Source organism: Coregonus lavaretus (genome assembly GCF_964263955.1).
Source record: "Coregonus lavaretus genome assembly, chromosome: 4".
NCBI classification, from domain to species: Eukaryota; Metazoa; Chordata; class Actinopteri; order Salmoniformes; family Salmonidae; genus Coregonus; species Coregonus lavaretus.
In genome coordinates, this window is record NC_139991.1 from 24,670,298 (window position 1) to 24,692,875 (window position 22,578).

The window sequence follows — 22,578 nt, forward strand, 5'->3', positions numbered from 1 at the left end:
CATTTCTTTGGGGGGCCGCACAGCCCTCCATGTGCTCGCCAGAGGTAGCCTGACTGCCATTAGGTACCGAGATGAGATCCTCAGACCCCTTGTGAGACCATATGCTGGTGCGGTTGGCCCTGGGTTCCTCCTAATGCAAGACAATGCTAGACCTCATGTGGCTGGAGTGTGTCAGCAGTTCCTGCAAGAGGAAGGCATTGATGCTATGGACTGGCCCGCCCGTTCCCCAGACCTGAATCCAATTGAGCACATCTGGGACATCATGTCTCGCTCCATCCACCAACGCCACGTTGCACCACAGACTGTCCAGTAGGGAGGTCATACAGGCACGTGGAGGCCACACACACTACTGAGCCTCATTTTGACTTGTTTTAAGGACATTACATCAAAGTTGGATCAGCCTGTAGTGTGGTTTTCCACTTTAATTTTGAGGGTGACTCCAAATCCAGACCTCCATGGGTTGATACATTTGATTTCCATTGATAATTTTTGTGTGATTTTGTTGTCAGCACATTCAACTATGTAAAGAAAAAAGTATTTAATAAGATTATTTCATTCATTCAGATCTAGGATGTGTTATTTTAGTGTTCCCTTTATTTTTTTGAGCAGTGTATTTTCTCTCTCTGTCTGTCTCTCTCACTATTTCTTTCTCTCTCTAAACCTTTCTGAGGGTATGGCAGTCAGTCCAGCGTGGCTCCTCTCCTACACAGAAAAGGAACTACAGGTCTATTGTTTTCACTGTGGTGGGCTGCTGGGAGAGTACGCCCCTGTGCTTCCAGCTCCTCGTGCTTCTGTGCTGATGGAGAGTTCAGACTGAGGCTATGCTATGTACTCAGTGGTTTTGCGTGGCATCCGTCACACAAATTACCATAGTTGGCCTGTGAGATAGTGTTTTGAAGCTTGAGGCAGCTATACAATAAGTTAGTATTGAATTCGTAGCATAATATTGGCTTTTTGAGAAATGTACGGTGTGGCTACTTTTGATTGTATTGTTCAGCTATGAAAGATGAGCAAGTTAGACCCTTCACATCCCCTTATTTGCTGGCTAGTTTTGATGGAAGGGGACAGTAGAGGGCAGGAAACTCATCTAACATGGACTAGGCTATATACTCCATTTGAAATACGTAATTCATACTGGAGTCATTTTGTATCCAGGGATTTGCTGCATTCTCCATTTGTGTTGTCTTAGCACTCTCCAAAACCACAAGATGACAGTGTTCTACTGTGTTGACAGTTATCTAGGCCTAGTACCACCCTGTCAGTACTTAAAGTGAAGTCAGTGTGTGGTGGAGCCTTATTTGAGTACATAACATCCATTTTTATGGTCATAACAGGGCACTCGATCTCTACTGAAAGTATTCTCCCTGAGGCATCTGTTAGATTAATGATTTTTCACTGCAAATTGCAGTGATTGCTCTGTTATCTTGAACACACTGTTTTGACAGGTTACAAGACATTCTTCTAGAGATGGTAGTGCGTGTAGCAGATGATTCTAACCTGTATTGGTGTAGAGACCCTCCACATTCCTTGCAGTATGAGTGTAGGAGCCATAGCCAAGGCTGCTCAGCGAGGAGACTGCTCTGGATAACGCTATGAGGAGTGGGAGACATAAGAGACAGTGATGAGTGCAGATCTGCTGCTGCCCACGCTATGCTGGCACTGGAAGGCAGGCTAGCACACACATCACCATCATCATCATCTTCACGATATGGCAGGAATACAGGATGCCTGTCTTATCAGCAGGTGCTGCTTTTAGTAGGGGGGGGGGGGTGGGGTGTGCTTGCTTTAGGTGTTCTTCACCGTACCGCAGGCCAAATCAGCCCTGCCTGCCTGCTGCACACCACTATTATTCAGATCCCTGGAGGGAGAAATGTTTTTGTAATATTTCATCTCCCATTCTTTGGAAGATCCATGAATTATTCACTGTTATGATTTGACTTGATATCAGATTTGGTCTGGGTTCAGTTGTTTTGGAGCTTGACAGTCTCCACTAGGTATATTAGATAGGCTAGTAGTTGCACTCTGTCCAGACGTTCTGAAACGGTTCCATTGTTTCTCCAGTCCATCTTTGACCCCTTGTGTACTGTAGCCTACATCAGGATGGCCCAGTCTACTCTGTACATAGAGATAAGAAGGTCAAGCAGTTAGCGGCAGCTCTTTAGTAGGCCAACACAGTGTGAGAGAAAGCCCTTCGGTAGTCTGCTGATCTGTCTCTCTCTCTGTCATTACCACCACTGAAGACTGTTGTTCTGCACCGACACTTTCCTCTGCTCTCGTCATCGTAGCCAAGCACAAAGCAGTGACACAACATCCTGTGGCCACTTCTGGTCTCTTCTTCCTTCATTTCCTGTTTGCTGGCTGTCTCTGACTGGGCTGCTTGACAACAGAGCTCTCTCTTCTCTCCCTGTCTTCTGAGTAGGAGGGAATTGCTTCTCACTATCCCAGGCCATGACATTCTCCTGAGGGTAATTGATAGATTAATTTGTATTTTAAGAATAATGACTAAAGGATTTCACCCCAAATACAGTATAAATGTGTGAACGGTGTTAGTTATAATGTAGTGTCAACCCACTAACAGAGGGGGGCGGGACTAAACATTCCAGGGTGAAGGGGACTGAGAGAACTGGTTAAAAAAAGCCTCCTAAAGGTGGGCGGAGCAAAGTGCCTTTGTGTGTCAAGGGGTATAAAGCTGTATGTATGTTTTTTGCCGGCAGAGCTCTCCATGATTAAAAATACAGATCAATCTTGCTGGTTGTGGACCTTGAATCATTTATGATTAAAACCAGAGCCTTACAACCCCTGGTAATGATTCAAGCTTAGGAGAGAATAATAATTATTGTGACAGTAATCCTCATACAGGAGCATGAATGTGTCTGGCTCCTGTGTGACTGGGTGGTGGTGGTGTTGGTATGTGTGGTAGTAAGTGCTAGTAGTGTTCATGCTTTGTTATCAGTTTCAATCTCAGTCTAAGAATAAAGACAGAGTTGTGGTGCTAATGTTTTTATATATTGACCATGAGATCTCACCCTGCCTAGTCGCCTCACTTGTGTATTCACTGTTCACGGTCTTCACAGTTGATTCCCATGTTCTACGAAATATAACACAGGAAGAAAGGCCAGTCCTACATTCACATTGTAGTAAAGCAAACAAAGCTCATCAGGTCTACCTCTAATAATAGAACACAGCACAACTTTCCCACGGTGCAGAAACCCCAACTGACAGAACTGGTCTGAGTATATTCATAGCTGTCACTCAGAGAAGGACAGGCTGTTAGTAAGTTAGCATGTTTGATGTCCCAAGTGGATTGATAGAAAGATGAGCTTGTCATCGTCTTTTTTGTCCTATTGAATTTGGGGACACCACAAACAGACGAGGCCTACCTGGTTCTTCTAGTTGGGCTGGTTCTGCCTGCCCCTACTGTGGGAAGCTGATAGCAAAGTTTCAACAATAGGCTAACACAATGGCGTCATGGGCCCATTTGTAACTTGACTGTTGTCTTGCTGTGGCCCCCGCCCCTGGCCTAGATTGGCGTTCTTGGGAACAGTGAGGTAGCTTGGTCTCCCTCCAACTTTGCCATCAAATCTCTCAAGTTAAAGGACAAATCAAATGCCACATCATCATGATGATGCAAAACGTGTCATCTTGATGTTGCAAGTGACACTTTGCTTCTTGAAAGTCCAATATCTTGAAAACTTGACTGCTGACATGCAAAACATTTGGGGACTATATCAACAGTAGACTAATGAACAAAATGTAGTTTTTGAATCGTCCAGTTGAAAGCAGAGAGTAATGCACGCTCTTTTCCACAAGCTAAACACCCATTTTTAAACAACTGCACACTTTTGTCTGTAATTATTTTTTGCTTAGCCCATTACTGTGTGTCTTGACTGTGCACTGTGTGTGTGAGTGTGTAGCGTGTGTGTACATGCATGCATGCTTGTATGTGTGTGAGAGGTAGAGAGTGGGAGATTGAGGGATCAACCTAGTTGAATACATAGGCCTTCTTTTGCCAGTGTATATATAGTCTTAAATGTTTTTTTAAAACTATTTAATTGTTTAATTAGAAGCAGCTACGGATATCTATGGGCGTACATTGCATTTTCAGATGCCTCTGTTTAAATTCCATCCTTGTAATCCATGTGGAATGTGTGTGAGCGTTATCCTGCTGTTTTGTTGTTTTCAGTCTTCCCACTGTATCTCATTTACATTGAAGACAGACCACACATGTTTGCGTGCTGCTTAGCCTACTCGATGCATGTCCAAAATCTGGAAGAAAAGTTATTGTAATTAGAGGCTTGTATGTAGTTTGATAGCAGCCCTTTTCAAGTACTGAAGCAGGCTCATTACTGACTGGGGCTCACTGTAAAGGCTTGGAAAAGCAACTCTAGCGTTTTCAGTCCTCGACATCCACCGCCTGAAACATCCACTGCTGTGGTTCATGCTGTTTAAGTCTGAATAAAAGGAATGTGTCTAAATGGCAAATTCCTTTGAGAATGTGAGTGTGTATCAGGGGTGGGGGTACATTAGGCATAAGTATTCACAGATGTTAGTGAAAGTCTATCAGCTCTGACTATGGAAAATCTCTGGAAAGGGTTTTGCGACCGGAAGCGTGAGCTGCCATGTTTCCTACTCCTATTAATTATGTTTGTGGCCTTGAGCAATCTACTCTGTTGAGAGCTACAGCGACGTGTGTTGATGTCTCCATGGACGCAGTTGAAGGCCATGTAATTTGTTTTTATTGATGTAAAAGAGTTTTGGAAGGATCTTGTAGCTGGCACAGTTTGGGCTTGTTCAAACATTGACGGAGCATACTTCCAAATCATCCAGCAGTTGCAAATGTAGAGTATTTATGTCTCTCAATAGTAAAGTAAGACTGACATTGTGCTGTGGAGATTTGATAATACCTCCAGACACTGAAAATAGTTAATGGGCGTGTCTTTGAGGAGCAGCTGCTTTTGTCCAGCAGCAAGTCGCCATTGTGATGACCTTGGCTCGGCCACATTGAAATGAACATCGGCCATTTTGTAATCACTGTCACTCTGCCAAGTCACACCCCCTGAGAGAGACATAAACATCAGACTGTCAATAGTTGACCCCTCCCTGCCTCTGGGGCAGCTGGGTTTAAAGGCCCACTACCATCAGGCGCCTCAGAAGATGGATGCAGGCTAAACTAGACTAGAGGATGGTAGGGGTTTCACCTAGGGGGTTCCTTATAACATTATCGAGGACACTTATCTGACCTGTTGCCATGGAGATGTTGAATGAGTGTCATCAATGACTGTTGTGGTCAGAAATTAAACCATTTCAATTTGACTGCTGACGTAAAAGCCGATATAGCCTGAGCAATTTGCTATCCTGTGTTTGTGTGTTTGTGCTACCCATAGGCCTCACATTGTCCATTCCCCTCTCTCCTCACAGAAAAGCAAGGTCCGGAACGGAAGCGCATTAAAAAGGAGCCCACCAACACCAGGAAGTCAGGCCTGCCGTTTGGGATGGGCATGCCAGGGATCCGGGCCGGGTACCCCCTCTCTGAGCGGCAGCAGGTGGCTCTTCTCATGCAGATGACGGCTGAAGAGTCAGTCAACAGTCCAGGTGCGTGTTTGTCATGGATGCCACGTCTCTGAGGGTTCAGCGCGTTGTGGGGTGAAGGGGGGTGCTGTGTCCCTGGTGCTTAGTGTCCCAGCCACACTCTTGCGCCATGCTTCATTAAAGAACAGACCACACTGCTTAATTAGAATTCAATTATACAAGATAACCCTCATCAATTTCCATTACTGCAGTGAAATGGACCTCCACTGTCTTAATCCACTGTTCTTTTCTGGGCCTGGCTGTTTGTGGGGAACTCTAGAAGTTGGTATCACATTCCTATACTGTAAATTGTTGCTGCTTTGTTTTGGAATGTAGCATTCAACCATGAGGGAAATGAAAGTAGCTTACCCCAGGGATTGAGTCTGAAAGGGACTAATAGTGCAAAATCAGACCTGTGCCAAACCACAGAATATCCAGACCCAGGCCTTTTGTTAATTTCATATCTGCTATCTGTTATTATATTAGTCGGATCTAGCATTTCCTCTTCAAGTGCTGTACTTATGTTCTGTCGTTAAAACATTGCAATTAAACGTTTAAGAAACATAGGCTTTAGTAGGCTATATTTTCTCTTAAGTAGTAGCGCTGATCTCTGTGTGTTAAGCATTATGTTGTGCTTCTAATGTGGGTTATATGTTTCCTGTTGTTTGTAGTAGTATTATTATTATTATTATTATTATTATACACCAGTGCCTGAGTTTGTGCCTTAAAGACAGAACACAGATTAATTGAGTTTCAAATAGCATTCAGGACTATGCTCTGCAAACTCAATAATGTAAATGTGGTTAAGGCTTTGGTTTAATCCACTAAATGTGATGAAATGAACTCAAGCAATTGGGAGTCTTAGTTCTCCGACTGATGTCTTGAGCAAGAGTGCCACCTACAGGCGATGATGGAGTTGTAACAGTTGTTTTTCAATGAAATATTCTGCACCGTTACATAATGGTACTGTAATATGTAGCCCAATGCTCACTTGGCTCATGTTTTTACAATAGAAATGAATCATGCCAATTCTATGAACTCGGTTTTTGTCCTGTTTTTGTAGACACAACACCAAAGCATCAGTCACAGTCAAGTCTGGGCCAGAAGGGAACGCCAAACTCTGCATCTAAAACCAAAGACAAAGTAAACAAGAGAAATGAGAGGGGCGAGACGAGGCTGCACCGGTCAGCCATCCGCGGAGAGGCACGCCGCATCAAGGAGCTCATCAGTGAGGGAGCTGACGTGAATGTAAAAGACTTTGCAGGTGAGAGTCGCTGCCACTGCAGTCTGGTGGTTATCTTACTCTCTCTGCTCCTCCTCTCTCTCTGCTCCTGCTCCTCCTCCTCCTCTCTGCTCCTGCTCTCTCTGCTCCTCGTCGCTCGCTCGCTCTCTCTGCTCCTCCTCCTCTCTGCTGCTCCTCCTCTCTCTGCTCCTCCTCTCTGCTGCGCCTCCTCCTCTCTCTGCTGCTCCTCCTTCTCTCTCTGCTGCTCCGCCTGCTCCTCCTGCTCCTCTCTCTGCTGCTCCTCCTTCTCTCTCTGCTGCTCCGCCTGCTCCTCCTCCTCCTCTCTCTGCTGCTCCTCCTTCTCTCTCTGCTGCTCCGCCTGCTCCTCCTCCTCCGCTCTCTGCTCCTCCTCCGCTCTCTGCTCCTCCTCCGCTCTCTGCTCCTCCTCCGCTCTCTGCTCCTCCTCATCTCTCTCTGCTCCTCTCTCTGCTCCTCCTCCTCCTCCTCTCGCTGCTCCTCCTTCTGCTCTCTGCTGCTCCTCCTCTCCTCCTCCAGCCTCTTGCCTTTCACCTCCATACTTCTGTGTTATATTTTATGTTTACGATAATAGTTGCACATTTCTTTGCTTCTCAAGCAATCTAAAATGTTCAAAACTGGGTGCAAAAATGATTTTGAATCCTACGTTTGAGAAATATTTGAGCCGTTCTTTAACTGTGTTTGTGATTCACAGGCTGGACTGCATTGCATGAAGCGTGCAACCGAGGCTACTACGATGTGGCCAAGCAGCTGCTGGCAGCCGGTGCAGAGGTCAACACCAAGGGCCTGGATGATGACACCCCTCTCCATGACGCATCAAACAACGGGCACTTCAAGGTAACTTCAGTGTTAAGTTTGTGATCGCTCCTGTAGATGGGCAATGGCCGTGTTTAGGACTGAGACCAATGTTTTGATGTTTCTGAATCTTTTCTGTTTCTTTGTAGGTGGTAAAGTTGCTTTTAAGGTATGGAGGGGACCCTCGACAAAGCAACAGAAGGGGGGAAACCGCGTTGAAGGTTGCTAACTCCCCAACGATGCTCAATCTGTTGCTTGGAAAAGGCACTTATACCTCCAGTGAGGAGAGCTCGTCAGGTGTGTAACATTTTATGCCATGAGTAGCTCTAAACACCTTCACCCTGCAATTTGTTCCTTTTATTTTAACTTCCTTGCTTTTCCTTTAACCACTGAGTGTGACAGATTTTTGCTGTTATTGAACTGTTATTTATTTGATTATATCTCTTTTTTTCAGAATCCTCAGAGGAAGAAGATGCCCCATCGTTTGCCCCATCCAGTTCTGTTGAGGGCAATAACACAGACTCAGAGTTTGAGAAGGGCCTGAAGCTGATAGGGAAGAAAGAGCTGGATCAGCCCCTATCCACAACAACTACCCCCGTCAAGGACGAGTATGAGTTTGACGAGGATGATGAGGAAGAGCGCGTCCCTCCGGTGGACGACAAGCACTTGCTCAAGAAAGAGTTCCGCAAGGAGTCTCCCAGTATCACTAAGGCTAGTGGCTTAATTTCAATACCGAAGGGGGAGGTGGTCAAAACCTATTCCAAAAGCAACTCGCTCACACCAAAGAAGACTGTTAGACGGATTCTCTCTGACAGCTCAGACGAGGATGATGGGACGTTGTGTTTCACACCTATGCCCACACCACGGCAACCAGCGCCACCTACCAATACCAAGGCCCGGGACTCTGCTACACTGAGCTCGAAGCAGCAGAAAGAGAAAACTAAAGTGAAGAAGAAGAGGAAGAAGGAGACAAAAAATAATGTCAGTAAGGAGGTCAGATTTGGTAAAGTCAATGACAAATTCTGCACTTCTGACTCTGATTGTGGGGACATAGGGAGTGAGGATGATAAAGGCTCTATGAAGAGCTCGAACTGTATAAAGGACTCCACAATGAGCCTAAAAGAATCCTCTGCGTTCAGTACTCACTCTGCATCCTCTTCCTCCTCTTCTCATGGAAGCATGAGCTCTCAGAAACTGACACCCTCGCTGACAGAGCATAACCCAAAGCAGTGGAGGACAGACGGCTGGAAGACTGTGTCATCTCCTGTATGGTCAGATGTTAGCTCCCTCTCTGACTCTGTTAGAACAAGGCTTTCCAGTGAGTCGGACTACTCCTCTGCCGACTCGAGTGTCGAGTCAGTGAAACAGGTGAAAAAGAAAGCACAGGAAAACAGAAAGAAAAACAATGTGCACACCAATGCACTAGACAAAAAGAACTCTGACTTTCACAAGAACTCCAACACAGACAGTACGGTCTCCAAAATGGATAAAGATGGCAAAGTGTTGAAAAAGCATAAAGTAAAACACAAGCACAAAAACAAAGAGAAAGAAAAGGCTCCCAGTTTAGTGCTCAATCAAGACATGAACGAGAAATTTGTTAAAAGCTTCTCATTTGATTTTGATGATTCAAGGCAAAAGTCACTCCTTGTTGAGGCTGAGTCCCCAGCTGAAAGCAAGGTCAAGCTGTCTAAACATGAAAAAGAGCATTTGAAAAAGGAGGACAGGTTGTCGAAGGGCAAGTCTGAGGACAGAGACTGGTCTTCTGGAAAAGAAGTTCAAAGAACTGCTAAGGAGGAGAAATCCAAGAAAACAAAAGAGTCCACCAAGGAGAAGCCTAGCAAGGAGGAGAGGGAAAAGCCCTTGAAAACTGAAAAAGAAAAGAGCCTCAAGGAAAAAGAGAAGCCCAAGGAGGAGAAACAACAAAAGATTCATAAAGAGGAGAAGAAGAAAAAGTCAAAGGACAAGTCATCTAAACCAGACAGGAAGAGCAGTGAGCAAAAAGAAGAAAAACATATTAAGGTGGATAAGGAGAAAAATGCCAGGGAGGAGAAGGAAAAATCGAAGAAAGAAAAGGTTCAAAAGGAAGAGCCTGATTATGAAGTCTATGATGTCAGTAACCGTTTCTTAAACCTGGAAGACACCAAGCTCAGTGCCTCAGACGACCACCATGACCGATGGGCATCAGACCTTTCCTCTGACTGCGACCTATTTGGAGATGACAGCTGGGATGCTCCTCCTGTGAAGGACTACAAAGAATATAAAGCAAACAACACTGTAAAGCTGATCGTTGAGACTGAAAAAATAGAGAGCAGAGACCGGAGGAAGGAAAACAAAATCAAAGACAAGAAATTAGATCATAATGACAAACGGTCAGAGAAAGAGCCTACCTCCAAGAAGAAAGAGAAAGACTCTTCAGAAAAGATTTGTGACAAGAAAAAGGATTTGACCGAAAAACAGAAACTCAACTCCAGCCACTCTGTAGAAAAGGAGAAGAAGCGAAAGGAATCTGCAGATACTGTCAAAGAGAAGAAAGAGAAGGACTCCATGGACAGCAGTAGAGACCGAAAAGATTCCTATGAGTTCACTAAAGAAAGAAAGGACTTGAAAATCAAACAGGAGTCCATAAGAGACGATTATGGGAATGATGCCTTCTTCAAAGAAATTGAAACTGTCAGCAAACCATGTGAAATTAGAGAGAGGAACCACTCTGGAAAAGAGAAGGAGAGAAAGGGAGATGGGGTGGAAAAGAGAGAAAAGACTAAAGCTGACAAACACAAGGAAAAGCCTAAAGACCGATCCATAGAACAGGATAAGGAGAAGCCTGACAAGACAGCAACTGAGAAGCCTTTGAAGGAAAAAGACACAGATAGAGGCTCTAAAGACAAGAAGGAGGGAGCTAAAGACAAACACAAAGACACACACAGCAAAGACAAGGACAGGAAGATGTCTTCAGAACAAACTAAGGACAAGAAAGAAAAGGCTTCACAGGACAAGCATGCTGACAGGGATAAAGATGTCGTTGAGGTGAAGAAGGAGGAGAGAAAACCTGAGAAAGTAAAACCTGAGAAAACATGGTACAAGATCGCAGACATTTTCACAGATGAAAGTGAGGATGAAGAAGACAATTACAACGGGGGTGTGGCCAAGTTAAGTGATTCCCTTGGGTTGTCAGATTCTCACAGGAAAGACTACACACCTGACAGGGATGAGCTTGATCACTTCCAAACGGAAAAACCCAGAAAATATTCTGCTGAGGCCAAACACACAACAGAAAAACCGAAAGAAAAAGACCACAAGAAAAAAGACAAGACCACATTTGATATGGGGAAAGAGAGGAAGGGCTCCTTAGAGAAACACAACAAAGATAAGAAAGAAAAGGATTCTGTTGATGTGAAACACAAGGAACGCAAAGACAGAATGTCTGTGGACTCAAACCAAGAGAAGAAAAACAAGCAGAAGCTGTTGGACAAGAGGGAAGCTAGTGAGGAAAAGACCAAGAGTAAATATAAAGACAAGCAAGATCATGTTAACGACAGAAAGCCCTCAAAGGGGAGTGGGGAAAATGAAAAGTCGCTCTTGGAGAAGCTGGAGGAAGAGGCCATGAATGACTACAAGGATGACTCCAATGACAAGAACAGTGAGTTATCCTCAGACAGCTTCACTGATCAGGGTCATGAGCCAGTGCTCAGCAGCTACTATGATTCCTCCAACATCAGCCTGCCAGACATTACTGATGAGAGACGAGACTCACTCTCCATATCTAATCCTCAAGACAAGTTCAGAGAGAAAGAGAGGCACCGGCATTCATCTTCATCATCCTCCAAAAAGAGTCATGACAAGGAGAAGGACAAAGTCAAGAAGGAAAAGGGGGATAAACAAGACAAGATAGAGGAAATAAGAGAATCCTATGGACGCAGAGAAAGTCTGCCCTTTGAGAAGGAGCCTATGCCATTAGAAGCGGACCCTTACACATTTCCATTTGGGTCTAAGGGTGATAAAGATGATTTTGATAAGACATTGGAGTTTGAAAAGGAGATGTCTAAAAAAGCTGACAAAGACAAATTGAGTACTGTCATCAGTGATAAGATCAAGGACAAAAAGAAAAAAGAGAAACATAAGGAGAAAGTCAAAGAGGAGAAACACAAGTACACAGATGGCTTTGGATCACTTAAACACTCCAAGGAGGATATCAAATCTGGATTGAAAGAGAGTCCTCAAATTACCAATTTGAAGGAAAGATCAAAGGAAGACAGTCCCAAATTTGATGTGAAAAAAGAAAGAAACCGAGACTCCTTGGACAAAGACAGTAGGGCAGACCATGTTAAGTCCAAGGCTAAGGAAGAAAATGAAAAAGTAATTCAATCAAAAGACACAGCTCGCAAAGACAACCGCCCACGTTCAAAGCTTCTGGTTGATGGAGATCTCAGACTAACCAGCTTTGGGCAAATGTTAGGTTTAAAAGACCAGGAGATTGAAGAACGCCATAAGAAGCATAAGGAGAGGATGAAGCAGATGGAGAAACTAAGACACAGATCAGGGGATCCCAAACTTAGGGATAAAACGAAGTCCACTGAGGAAATAAAGAAAAATCGCAATGAACTATCATCAAAAAAATCTAATAGTTTAGAATCTGCATTGAAAGAGAAGAAGCTCAAAGATGTTTGTCTCCCAGCCCAAATTATGTCCCCGGAAAGAAAGATACAACCCATTGACACTCAAAATTCAAAGGACTGGCTTGCAGGCCATCAGATGAAGGAAAATCTCCCTGCCTCACCTAGGCAAGATCTGAATAGGCCAACGGGTGCTCCCACCCCCACATCTGTAATCTCTTGTCCCAGCTATGAGGAAATCATGCAGACGCCACGGACTCCATCCTGCAGTGCAGAGGACTACCCTGATATAATGTTTGATGGGTTAGATTGTCAGAACTCATCAGCCATGGCCATGTCTATGAATGCCTGCTCCCCATCCTTCTTTGACAGGTACTCCAACTCATCACACACCTTCCAAGAGGGGACTTGTTTAACTCCGGCTAAGAATCTCCAGTTGCCCCTTGTCAGTCGATCGGCTTCATCTGATGTTAGAAGACCCCTGGAAGATGAGTTCAAAGCTGAAGATGGCACGTTTCTGCAACACATTTTGCCTGACACCTCGGAGTTTGACTTGGCAGCCTCCCAGCCTCTAGAAGACAAGGCAGCATCAGTGGAGAGACTTGAATGCCTGTCTCCTCCTTACTTCTCACCTGTTAGAATGCTGTCTCCCGGGCTGGAACTTGCCCAGCCTGCACCAGACGGGGCCACCACAGTAATGGCTGGCACAGAGACCAGTGAACACCTGCCTGAGAGTGTCTACAATAACTTCCTGGTGAAGCCCTCAACGCCAGTCCACAGACCTGACCCCCAGGAGCCGTGTCTGGACATTGCTGCTCCACCCACCCCTGCACCTGCTGCTCTTCCTCTCCTGGATATTGATGACCTTTCTGAGCCTCTTCAAAGTGAGCCCAGTCTTGTTCCCTCTGACCCAGTCAGTGGCAGTGAGTTTCTGCCCCCTGTCGTTGAGGAAAAGGATGAGGACGAAGAAGAGGACTACGAAGAAGAGGAGGAGGAGGAGGAGGAGGAGGAAGAAGAAGTGGAGGAGGAGGACGAGGAGGAAGGGGATCTTGAAGTACCAACAGATGCTGATCATCATGCTGCTGAGGAGACTGAGCAGACAAGGGACGTCTGCTCATTCTCTCCTCCAAGGGTTGAAGAGCCTTTGAGGAAGAGCTGGGCTGAATCTCCAGACAGAAGAGTTACAGAGGTGCATCAGTTGACTCCCCCACATCCACCACCCAACTTGGTGGAGAACTCCAGTGATCATACCATCAGCTGGAACTCTGAAATGCTCTTGAAATCTCCTCAAAGGACTTATGGGGAAATAGAGGCAGCTGTCTCCAAGATAACCAGCCCCTTCTCTCATTCAGACAGTGATTTGCAGCACATTACTGCCATACCTGGCCATCCATCAGTGACCCCTCCATATGCTTCTTACAGGTCCTATGTACCTGATACTGACTTTGACGAGCAAAAAGAGGCTGTGGAGGACATTCCAATTTCTCCAGCAAGACCTGAAATGACACCCATGGAATTGGAACCAAACTACTTGACAACCACCTCATCCTCCACAAGGTTAGAGTGTTTCTTCACAGACTGCAAGCCAAACTTGGAGGATAATCACCAGATGGACTCAGAGCTTTCTTGTGCAGTACAAGACAGCAGACAAAACTCCCATGGCTTTACTTCTGAGAGCCATATGCCTCTAGCAGTAAGCCACGAGCCAGTGGTGCCCTGGACAGACCCATTCTCAGCTACAGTGGATGAACTGGATGATCTTGGCCCTTTCTCTCTACCTGACCTCCCTTCCCTCTCCCTCCCAACCTCCCTACCAGACAAGGAGATGCCAGAGCTTGACGTCAGAGATGCAGAGCCAGCCGACCACAAGCATCCACCTACTCAAATAAGGCCTCCTGCTATTGAAACAATAGAGGACGAAGAGCTTATGGAGGTTGACCTGCCTATCCTGGCCAAACCCCTATGCCCTCCCACGGTCCTACCACTCAATGATTCTTTGCATGATTTGGTTGTGCCCTCACCAAAACACAATTTCCAACCAGAATTTGAGTCAGAGCCTCAGAATGTCCCTGAAATTAACTTTGTGAAACCACAGGTCTTCGAAAACAGAGACGCATATGAAGAGACTGATGAGAGCGATGGAAACATGATGTTCTCAGCTGTTGATACAAACAATACTCAGCATCACAGGCAGATGTCACTGACAGAGTCTTTATCAGTTGTAATTACTCCATGTATGGACTCCTTGACAACTGTTAAACCAGAACAAAGTGGGCAGATATCAGATTCCTTTGTTGGGCCAACTTGCAGTCCAGTCCCCTCAGTTCCTCTGCCAGTTGCTGTCACAATTTCTGGCACAGTCCATGTTTCGGAGGCTCTTGAGACAACATCTAAGCTCACGGTCACTCTGACAACATTGCCAACTGACCTTCCCAAGAAGGTGGAGGAGATCCCACAGAGGATGACCAGAAATAGGGCCCAGATGCTGGCAAAACAGGAGAATACCACCACCAACACAAAAAAGCAGAGTAGTAGAGTAGTAGCAGAGAGTACGACCACCACCACTATACCTGATAGCGTGATGCCTCCATCTGTCCCTACCCCTGTCACCACGAGCATGGCTGTAACCACAACCACAACCACCCCTATCCCCACCCCAACCTTTGTCCCCTTTGTTGTTCTGGAGAAAGAAAAGGAGGCTGTCACCACCATCTCCACCACACCAACCATTATCCCGGCTCCCCTGCCTCCTACTGTAGTGGTCAGCAAAACTAAAGGTCGGCCGGTGGAGGAAGAGGAATCCCAGACGCAGCATCCACGCAAGAGGAAGTTCCCGAAACCGCAGGTTCAGCTGGTCAACACAGCCATGCAGCAGACCAGGGAGATGATTCAACAGACGCTGGCTGTCATTGTCAACGCCATCAAACTGGATGACATAGAACCCTACCACAGTGACCGCTCCAACCCTTACTTCGAATACCTGCAGATACGGAAAAAAATTGAGGAGAAGAGAAAGATATTGTGCTACATCACACCACAGGCCCCTCAGTGCTACGCTGAGTATGTGACCTACACAGGCTCCTACCTGCTGGATGGCAAGCCTCTCAGCAAGCTGCACATCCCAGTGGTGAGTACCTCCCTTCCCCTCCAAATGTTCACACATCTGTTGATTCATTGATTTTATTTCATTACAATGATAAACATGAAGTAACTGCATTCTGTAACCTATAATAACCGCACAGCACATTTACAACAAAAGTTGTAACTTTGTTGCAATGGAAAGATTAGTTACATCATAACCTCAAATAATTATTGCCCTGGTTTCTCAGATTGCTCCACCTCCATCGTTATCGGAGCCCCTGAAGGAGCTCTTCAGACAGCAGGAGGCAGTGAGGGGGAAGCTGAGACTGCAGCACAGCATAGAGAGGGTAAGAACCAGGGCTCACTGTACCCTCCCAAATATCTATCCATCTCACTTCTGAAGTCTCACTGAGAAGGAGTACTTTGAACGATCCTTTGATGAATGTTCAAAGCTGCTATGTAAAAGCAATATGCATTTCTCCAACCAAGCAATCTTTTCTGAAGTAAAGTTGAAATTCCAGTCTGTCACCCCTCTCTCCAATCTTATTGTATTGACTTTCTATATCTCTCCTTCCAGGAAAAGCTTATTGTCTCGTGTGAGCAAGAAGTACTGCGGGTCCATTGCAGAGCGGCAAGGACGATAGCCAATCAGGCCGTCCCATTCAGTGCCTGCACTATGTTACTGGACTCTGAGGTGTACAACATGCCAACAGAGAGTCAGGTGCGTCTGTGGGTGGTAAAAAAGGTGGGCAAAAAGTTGACAGATAGGGCCATTGACATGGGATTTGTTTAGTCAGCTCTTCCAATTACTCTTAATATTTTATATACATAAAAATAAAATTTGACATGCTTTAACTCTTGTCATCTTTAACTCAGGGTGATGAGAACAAGTCAGTGAGAGATCGCTTCAACGCCCGCCAGTTCATTTCCTGGATCCAGGATGTGGATGACAAATATGACCGCATGAAGGTAACGATATGACTGTACTTCATCTTTTATGGCACATTTGCTATGTGGTTGATATGCAGGGTATCTGTGTATGGCAGTTGTATTTCTGCCAGGTCTTAATGGCCTCTCTCGCTCTTCTCTTCTCAGACGTGTCTGTTAATGCGGCAGCAGCATGAGGCAGCTGCCCTGAACGCAGTGCAGAGGATGGAGTGGCAACTGAAAGTGCAGGAGCTGGACCCTGCTGTACACAAGTCTCTGTGCGTCAACGAGGTCCCCTCCTTCTACGTGCCAATGGTTGACGTCAACGATGACTTTGTGCTGTTGCCCGCGTGACAGAAACATGCACTCGTTCACAGAGTTAGAGGTCAAATATCATCACTTTTCAAACAGACATCAAACAGAACGTATGGTAAGGGCTAGCCGGTTTGAAGAGGACTAAAACCTATATATTATATAGAAAAAAAGTAAAAGAAAAAAAAACCTGCTAATGATTTCCTTCCATGAGAGGAAGAAGCATCTTTTTACCGGGGAAAAAACACAACTTGCACTTTCATCCCTCAAGTTTTTATGCTTTTGTTCAGAATATAAAAAGCAAAACGGCTTTGCTTTGAAGCACCCAACACCACCTCCCTTTTAGGTGATGTTGGGACCGAGAATAGGGGAGAAGATATAGAAATATTTTTCTGCATTTATTGGTCCCCGTAAATGAAACAACAAAGGAACGCCGGAGAGGAGCCCTCCCACCATTCTGGATCATCTCCTGGTGGATGGGAATGAGGCACCACAGTGGATACAGAGCTCCAGGTGAGCCTTGAAGAGGAGAAAGCAGCACATGGCCAGAAGGGCATGCATGCGCTATGCGGTGGTGCAACATGTGGCATCTGCAGGACCTCCAGCCTCTCCCTGTTGAACGGACAGGAGAGTCTGTGTGGACGCTGTCTCTCTCTGGTCGGGACCATAAGGCCACACTCAGTCAGAGAGCCTCAGTCCCCTCTGTCCACAGCCCTCCACCACACCCGGTAGAACCAGCAACCTGCCCCGGAGCAGAGCAGAGTACAGCCAAGGGTCCATAGAGTGTGTCAGGGGTTTAATGCCGGGCAAGAGACAGCATCTTCAGCCTCATGGCCTGGGCAGAGCTTGGGGATGAACCGGAGCATCCCCACCAGAGTCTGGTCACCTGGCTCTGCATGCAGGAAGAACCAGCCTCTGACACTCTGCCAAGCTAGGTAGAACACACACACCTGTTCACCTGCAACTATGACTGCAAATGGAAAAACAGGACAAAAGAATAATACAAGAATGTTGCGATTCAAAGATTCAAGACTAAACAGATGGTGGTTTAGAGGAGAATATTCTTCTTTTTGTCGATTTCTTTACTTGGGCATTTAATTGTTTCTGAGGAAGTGACTTGAAACACTACAGAGCCAATATTAGTTTAATGGAAAAAAAGAAAACTGAAAAAAAATTGTATTCCGTAAATTATGTACAGTTTTTATATTCGTTAACCAATGTATTCTTGCTGCCTTCTAGATAATTTATTTTGCCACACATTACTGCACAGTTGTAAATAACTTATGTACTGTAACATCACTCAGTTAAGTGTAAAAAAATAAATGAATAAAAATTATCTTTGTATGTACAGTTCACTTTCGGGCAGCACTTTCCCCTTCATACCCATGGGCCAAAATGTGTACACGTTGTCAGTATTTTAAAGACTCCAGTGCACAGTTGTAATGTTCCCATCTATAGATTTTGTCCAGGGCTGGTCAAAATGAGTTACCTGGGTTGGAATCACCACAACATAAATAGGTAGTACAAAACCCCACCGTAATGGCCAAAATAAGGGCCACAAATATAGTCCTCAGATGTAGCAAAATGGTTATTGAATTATTTAAAGAATAGAATAGTTATATTAGTCATTGCTTTATTACACAATTATATCAGAAAAAAAAACATTGAAACCAAGAAAATGCCTTTTTACAGTGAATATTTTTTATTTACTCCGTGTTGGGCAAGTCAAACAAGGGTCCATCTGGATTGGTCAAGAAAGAAATGCCACTAACAAGCAAAACCATCACATTCATTTATAATTCTGGATGGGATTTTCTTTTTGTCATTTTTTCTTTAATCTACCCATTAATTGTACTTTAATTGTACTTTAATTGTATGTGTGGGTCTTTAAGAATAATATTCATCATGATGTTGGAGAATTTCCAGGACACAAGACTAGGGATCTGATAGCCAGCTCAATATTTTAAATCCTTAACTTCCCTTTTTGAAAGTCACTGTCATAAGCATCACTGTTTTTCAGGCCACATCAGATTGACATGAATTTTGCTGATTTCTTCTGTATACCACCTAAAACTACTAAACTAAAGAAATGTTTAGAATCTTAATTTTTAGCAAAGCTGTTTATCCACAAGATACAGGCCACATTCCATATTGGTTTAAAAAATGTATCCTTGCTTTAATTATGGAATGTGTTAGCTTCCAAACTCCCTGGGTCCATACTTGCGAATATTATAATTTTTTTAAGTCTTTTTTTTTTTTCTTCGTCTCAAAATGCACATCAGCCAATTCAAATTGTTGACGTAGTTGCATGTGATAAAATGCTACATGTTAGCTGTTCCCATTACATAGCCTGACACATTTAGCCCTATGCTAACCTGACCCGAAGGCAGTGATTGTCAGGTTACAAATTCTGCATCAGCCAATTTCAAATCTTGACGTAGATGGACGTAATAGAACACTTTTCCATGAGAGCATCCTTAACAGAAGTCAACCGGCACCATCTGCTAATCAAAGTTACAAAAACACACTTAAAATTTCAACTGGACCAATAGCTCAGTGTAGCGAGCCTGGCTCCTGGTCATTTTTTGACCATTTGCGGCTCTCTTCTCAGAATGGTGCTTGTTGAACCTCTAAATATCTAAGCATATGGAAGGGGGGGAGGTGGGGTTCTCCTAAGCTAACATATGGAATTGTTTTAAGATGGTCATACCATGGATCATTTAGCTATTTGATTTAGAATTTTAGTACCCATGTAAGTATGGGGGAAAAAAATATGAAAACAATATTTGATAAAATATTGAGTTTGGGCTTTACTACTATAGCCCATAGAAACAAATTGAATAACACATTCATAAATGGATAAACAGACAGTTAAAAAAAAAAAAATCATAAGGAATAAGGTTTTGAAGTGTCTGACCTATATCTAGGAGATCAGGAAATATGTGTATATCTTTTTTGGACACATATTTAACCCCTTTTTTTGGCACAAAACTAACTCCATACTTCCATTCATTTTTTTTAAAACTGGTACCTGGTTACCATCAGACGAGTCCCGGGACAGTTGTGGGGGTCTTAGAGCAAAACAAAAACCCCATCGTGTTCTTGATAGTCTCATCTTTCCATAGAGTGGTCATATTAGTTAGTAGGCCAACCGTTCGGACGCTATAGACATTTTCGTGAGAAGACCGATTTTCAAAATGTCTCCTGGTCTGACAAACAGCGCTGTAGCTCTGCCACTTTCCACCGCAGATGCGGAAGGCCGACATGGGTGGATGCAGTGGATTGAGATGCATCCCATGCAAAAAAACATATCTCAAGCTTAAACTAACAGATTTGTATGGGTATTTTTTTATGTTAATTAGATTGACACACAGGTATGTCAATAGACTTAAGGAATTTGATAAAGTTTAGATCAAAGCTGAATTAATGTCTCGCAAGATTACTTAATGATTCATTATTATTCTACATACCGAATATAATACCATAGTATAACGTTACTGTTAGACCAAAAACACCACTTATTTTCTTATGTAGGCAACAACATTTTATATGCATTGTAAGAATCATCCACCTCGTCACAAATTAGTTATTTGAATCGAGCTTTGTGGACCACTAAAGTTTTTTCCTTAAAGGGGCAGTGCAGTCAAAAACAATTTTCCTGTGTTTTATATATATTTCCAATCTGAGGTTGGAATAATACAGAAATTATGATAATTATGATAGTGCACTTTTAGTGTAAGGGCTGTTTTGAAATTTCAGCTTGTTTGGCTGGGTGGGTTTTTTGGACTGCCTGGTGACATCATCAGGCAGTATACGTTTAATAGACCAATAACAAAGAGAGTTTGCCCTTCTCTCTGCCAATAAGTTAGTTTTCAGGTTACACAACCCTCCCATTAGGTTCCTCCAATTATACCCCTCTCTCAGACCACTCCCAGACAGAAGCAATTTTATTTTAGAAGTTACTGTATTTTTGACCATTTTAATTTAAAACAATCACAGTAAGGTACTTAATTGTTACCCAGATATTGAGATAGAAATGGCTGCATTGGACCTTTGGCCTTGGCGGCATATGACTCCTCGCAGCGACAGTAGTAGGGGTACATGACAGCTATTTGACAAGACCATAAGGCTCTTTGACTTCTTTTAACGATGTACGATAAACTTAATTGACTTTTTATCTTTTCCCATAAAGGCACATGGATGTGTGTGAAACGGATAAGCAAAAACGTGTGAATTTGTCATATAGCGAAAACATGCCCTTTGAATTGTGTCTAACATTAGTAGCAGCATAGTCAAGGATGCATCATGCAATATTGGGACGCTATACTTTACAGACCAAGTGGAAAAAATGTAAACCTTGAATTTGGAGGCTTAAAATATCCCCCTGGTGGCCAAGCTGACCTACTTTAAGAAATGCCATTGGTTGGTGGATATAAAGTCTTAGATCTTTGATAGGCTGATGCGGATAATCATTGCCACCTGGTCAGGTTAGCATAGGGCTAAATGTGCCAGGTTATGTAATGGGAACAGCTAACATGTAGCGTTGTTTCACATGCAACTACGTCAGCGACATGCAAATACTCAAACTTTTTCAAATGTTCAAGTATGGACCCTCTCTATCTCATTTTGTACAGTAGTGGAGATAAGTTTACAGTATGAGGTGCTGCTCTTCGAATACTCAAAGGGTGGAGCCAAAGTAAAGATCATACTCCTCTGCGTAACATGGGTAAATTGCTTCTTTGATTTAAAATAACTAGATTTGACTTATATGTGCATGACTGTTAACTTTTTTAAATTGGCCTTTTAATCAAATTCCTTTTTTGTTAAATTCAGAAATCCCTTCTATGACCAATCACCCTAAAAGCGAGTTACAGTAGTTTTTTCAGAACAATTTAGTGGACAGAGATATTTAACAGGCAGGTAGTTTGTTTCACTTTAGCTTCTCAAGTGTACCAAGTGTATGTATTTGTCAGGGGTTTCTGGAAGTTTTGATGTTTGGTTTGATAGGCCATCATCATACTGTGCTGTTTACCAATCTAAGAGTAAGGCCGAGATAGACAATTATTCAACTTTGACCTCCTCAATTTCATGAACCAAAAAGCAGACACAGACAACTTAGTTAACTCATACACAAAGGGGTGAAGAATGGTGCAAAAGTGATGCTTAAGGATGTTTCTGTTTTTATCCAATTGGAATATTGATTTGTGAGTATTGATTGTTTCCTTATTTTTGGTGGGTCCTGATTTTAAAAACATTTTGAACTTCCACATAGGATGCCTGTCAGTCTGATCTGCGCATTCATCCTAATGGCAATATTAAGTGACATTTTGTGACGTTATGTACACACTCAACATAGCTGTGTATGATGTGTCTATTCAAGTGCAATGGGTGTTGCTACTCCAGTGTACAGGCAGTTCACTAGTTGTAGTCCTGGACATTTTGAAAGAGGAACATCTTAGTCACAAGGCAGTAAACGCATGAATAAATGTCATAGCACACAGGTAGTCAGGGTCATGTAGACTTCAGCAGTTTGATTGAAGCCCACAATTGTGTCTTTTTTTAATTTATTTTTTAGCTTTATTCCGGGGGGAGGGGGAGTTTTGTCAACAGAATCCTTGTGTTTTAGATCAGTGTATGTAGTGTTGGGTGTTGTCTTTTTGTCTTGGTTTTTTTCTTCTGTACGAAGCATAAAACACCAGTGGCATGTCAATCACTTCTTATGAGCAGAATGTATACCGTTACTATACCCCCGCACCCTCAATATTGTTTACAAGACATCAAGTGTGTTTCGGTTTCGTGTGTGTCTCACCTTAACGGTTTGAGCCCTGCCTTGATTTCTTTATTTGATCATTTATTGAACCACAAAGGCTTGAAATTGTGATAGCTAATTAGTGTCAAATCCAACCCCGGTATTCAAAGCCTGCAGCAAACAGTGCACAGAGCAATAGTTTTAACCATTCAAGTTGGTATTTTTCATTAGCATTTTTTGACATTTGGTTGATAAAGACAACATCCCCTGTAATTTTT

At 43.6% G+C, this 22,578-nt stretch overlaps 1 protein-coding gene across 3 annotated transcripts in view; it reads left to right on the plus strand.

Annotated features, from left to right (window-relative positions):
* LOC311127345 (ankyrin repeat domain-containing protein 11-like) overlaps positions 1–17,887 on the plus strand; it is a 118,477-nt gene extending 100,590 nt beyond the window's left edge. For 2 of the 3 annotated variants that reach the window (XM_084159174.1, XM_084159173.1), the window contains 9 exons: positions 5,419–5,592; positions 6,632–6,832; positions 7,521–7,663; positions 7,771–7,918; positions 8,076–15,358; positions 15,561–15,659; positions 15,890–16,057; positions 16,189–16,281; positions 16,408–17,887. In XM_084159174.1, the coding sequence (XP_084015300.1) occupies positions 5,419–5,592; positions 6,632–6,832; positions 7,521–7,663; positions 7,771–7,918; positions 8,076–15,358; positions 15,561–15,659; positions 15,890–16,057; positions 16,189–16,281; positions 16,408–16,593 (8,495 nt within the window). In that variant the 3' untranslated portion in view covers positions 16,594–17,887. The remainder of the gene's footprint in view (positions 1–5,418; positions 5,593–6,631; positions 6,833–7,520; positions 7,664–7,770; positions 7,919–8,075; positions 15,359–15,560; positions 15,660–15,889; positions 16,058–16,188; positions 16,282–16,407) is intronic. The other variant, XM_084159175.1, reaches the window with a different exon arrangement.
* The last annotated feature ends 4,691 nt before the right edge of the window (positions 17,888–22,578 follow it).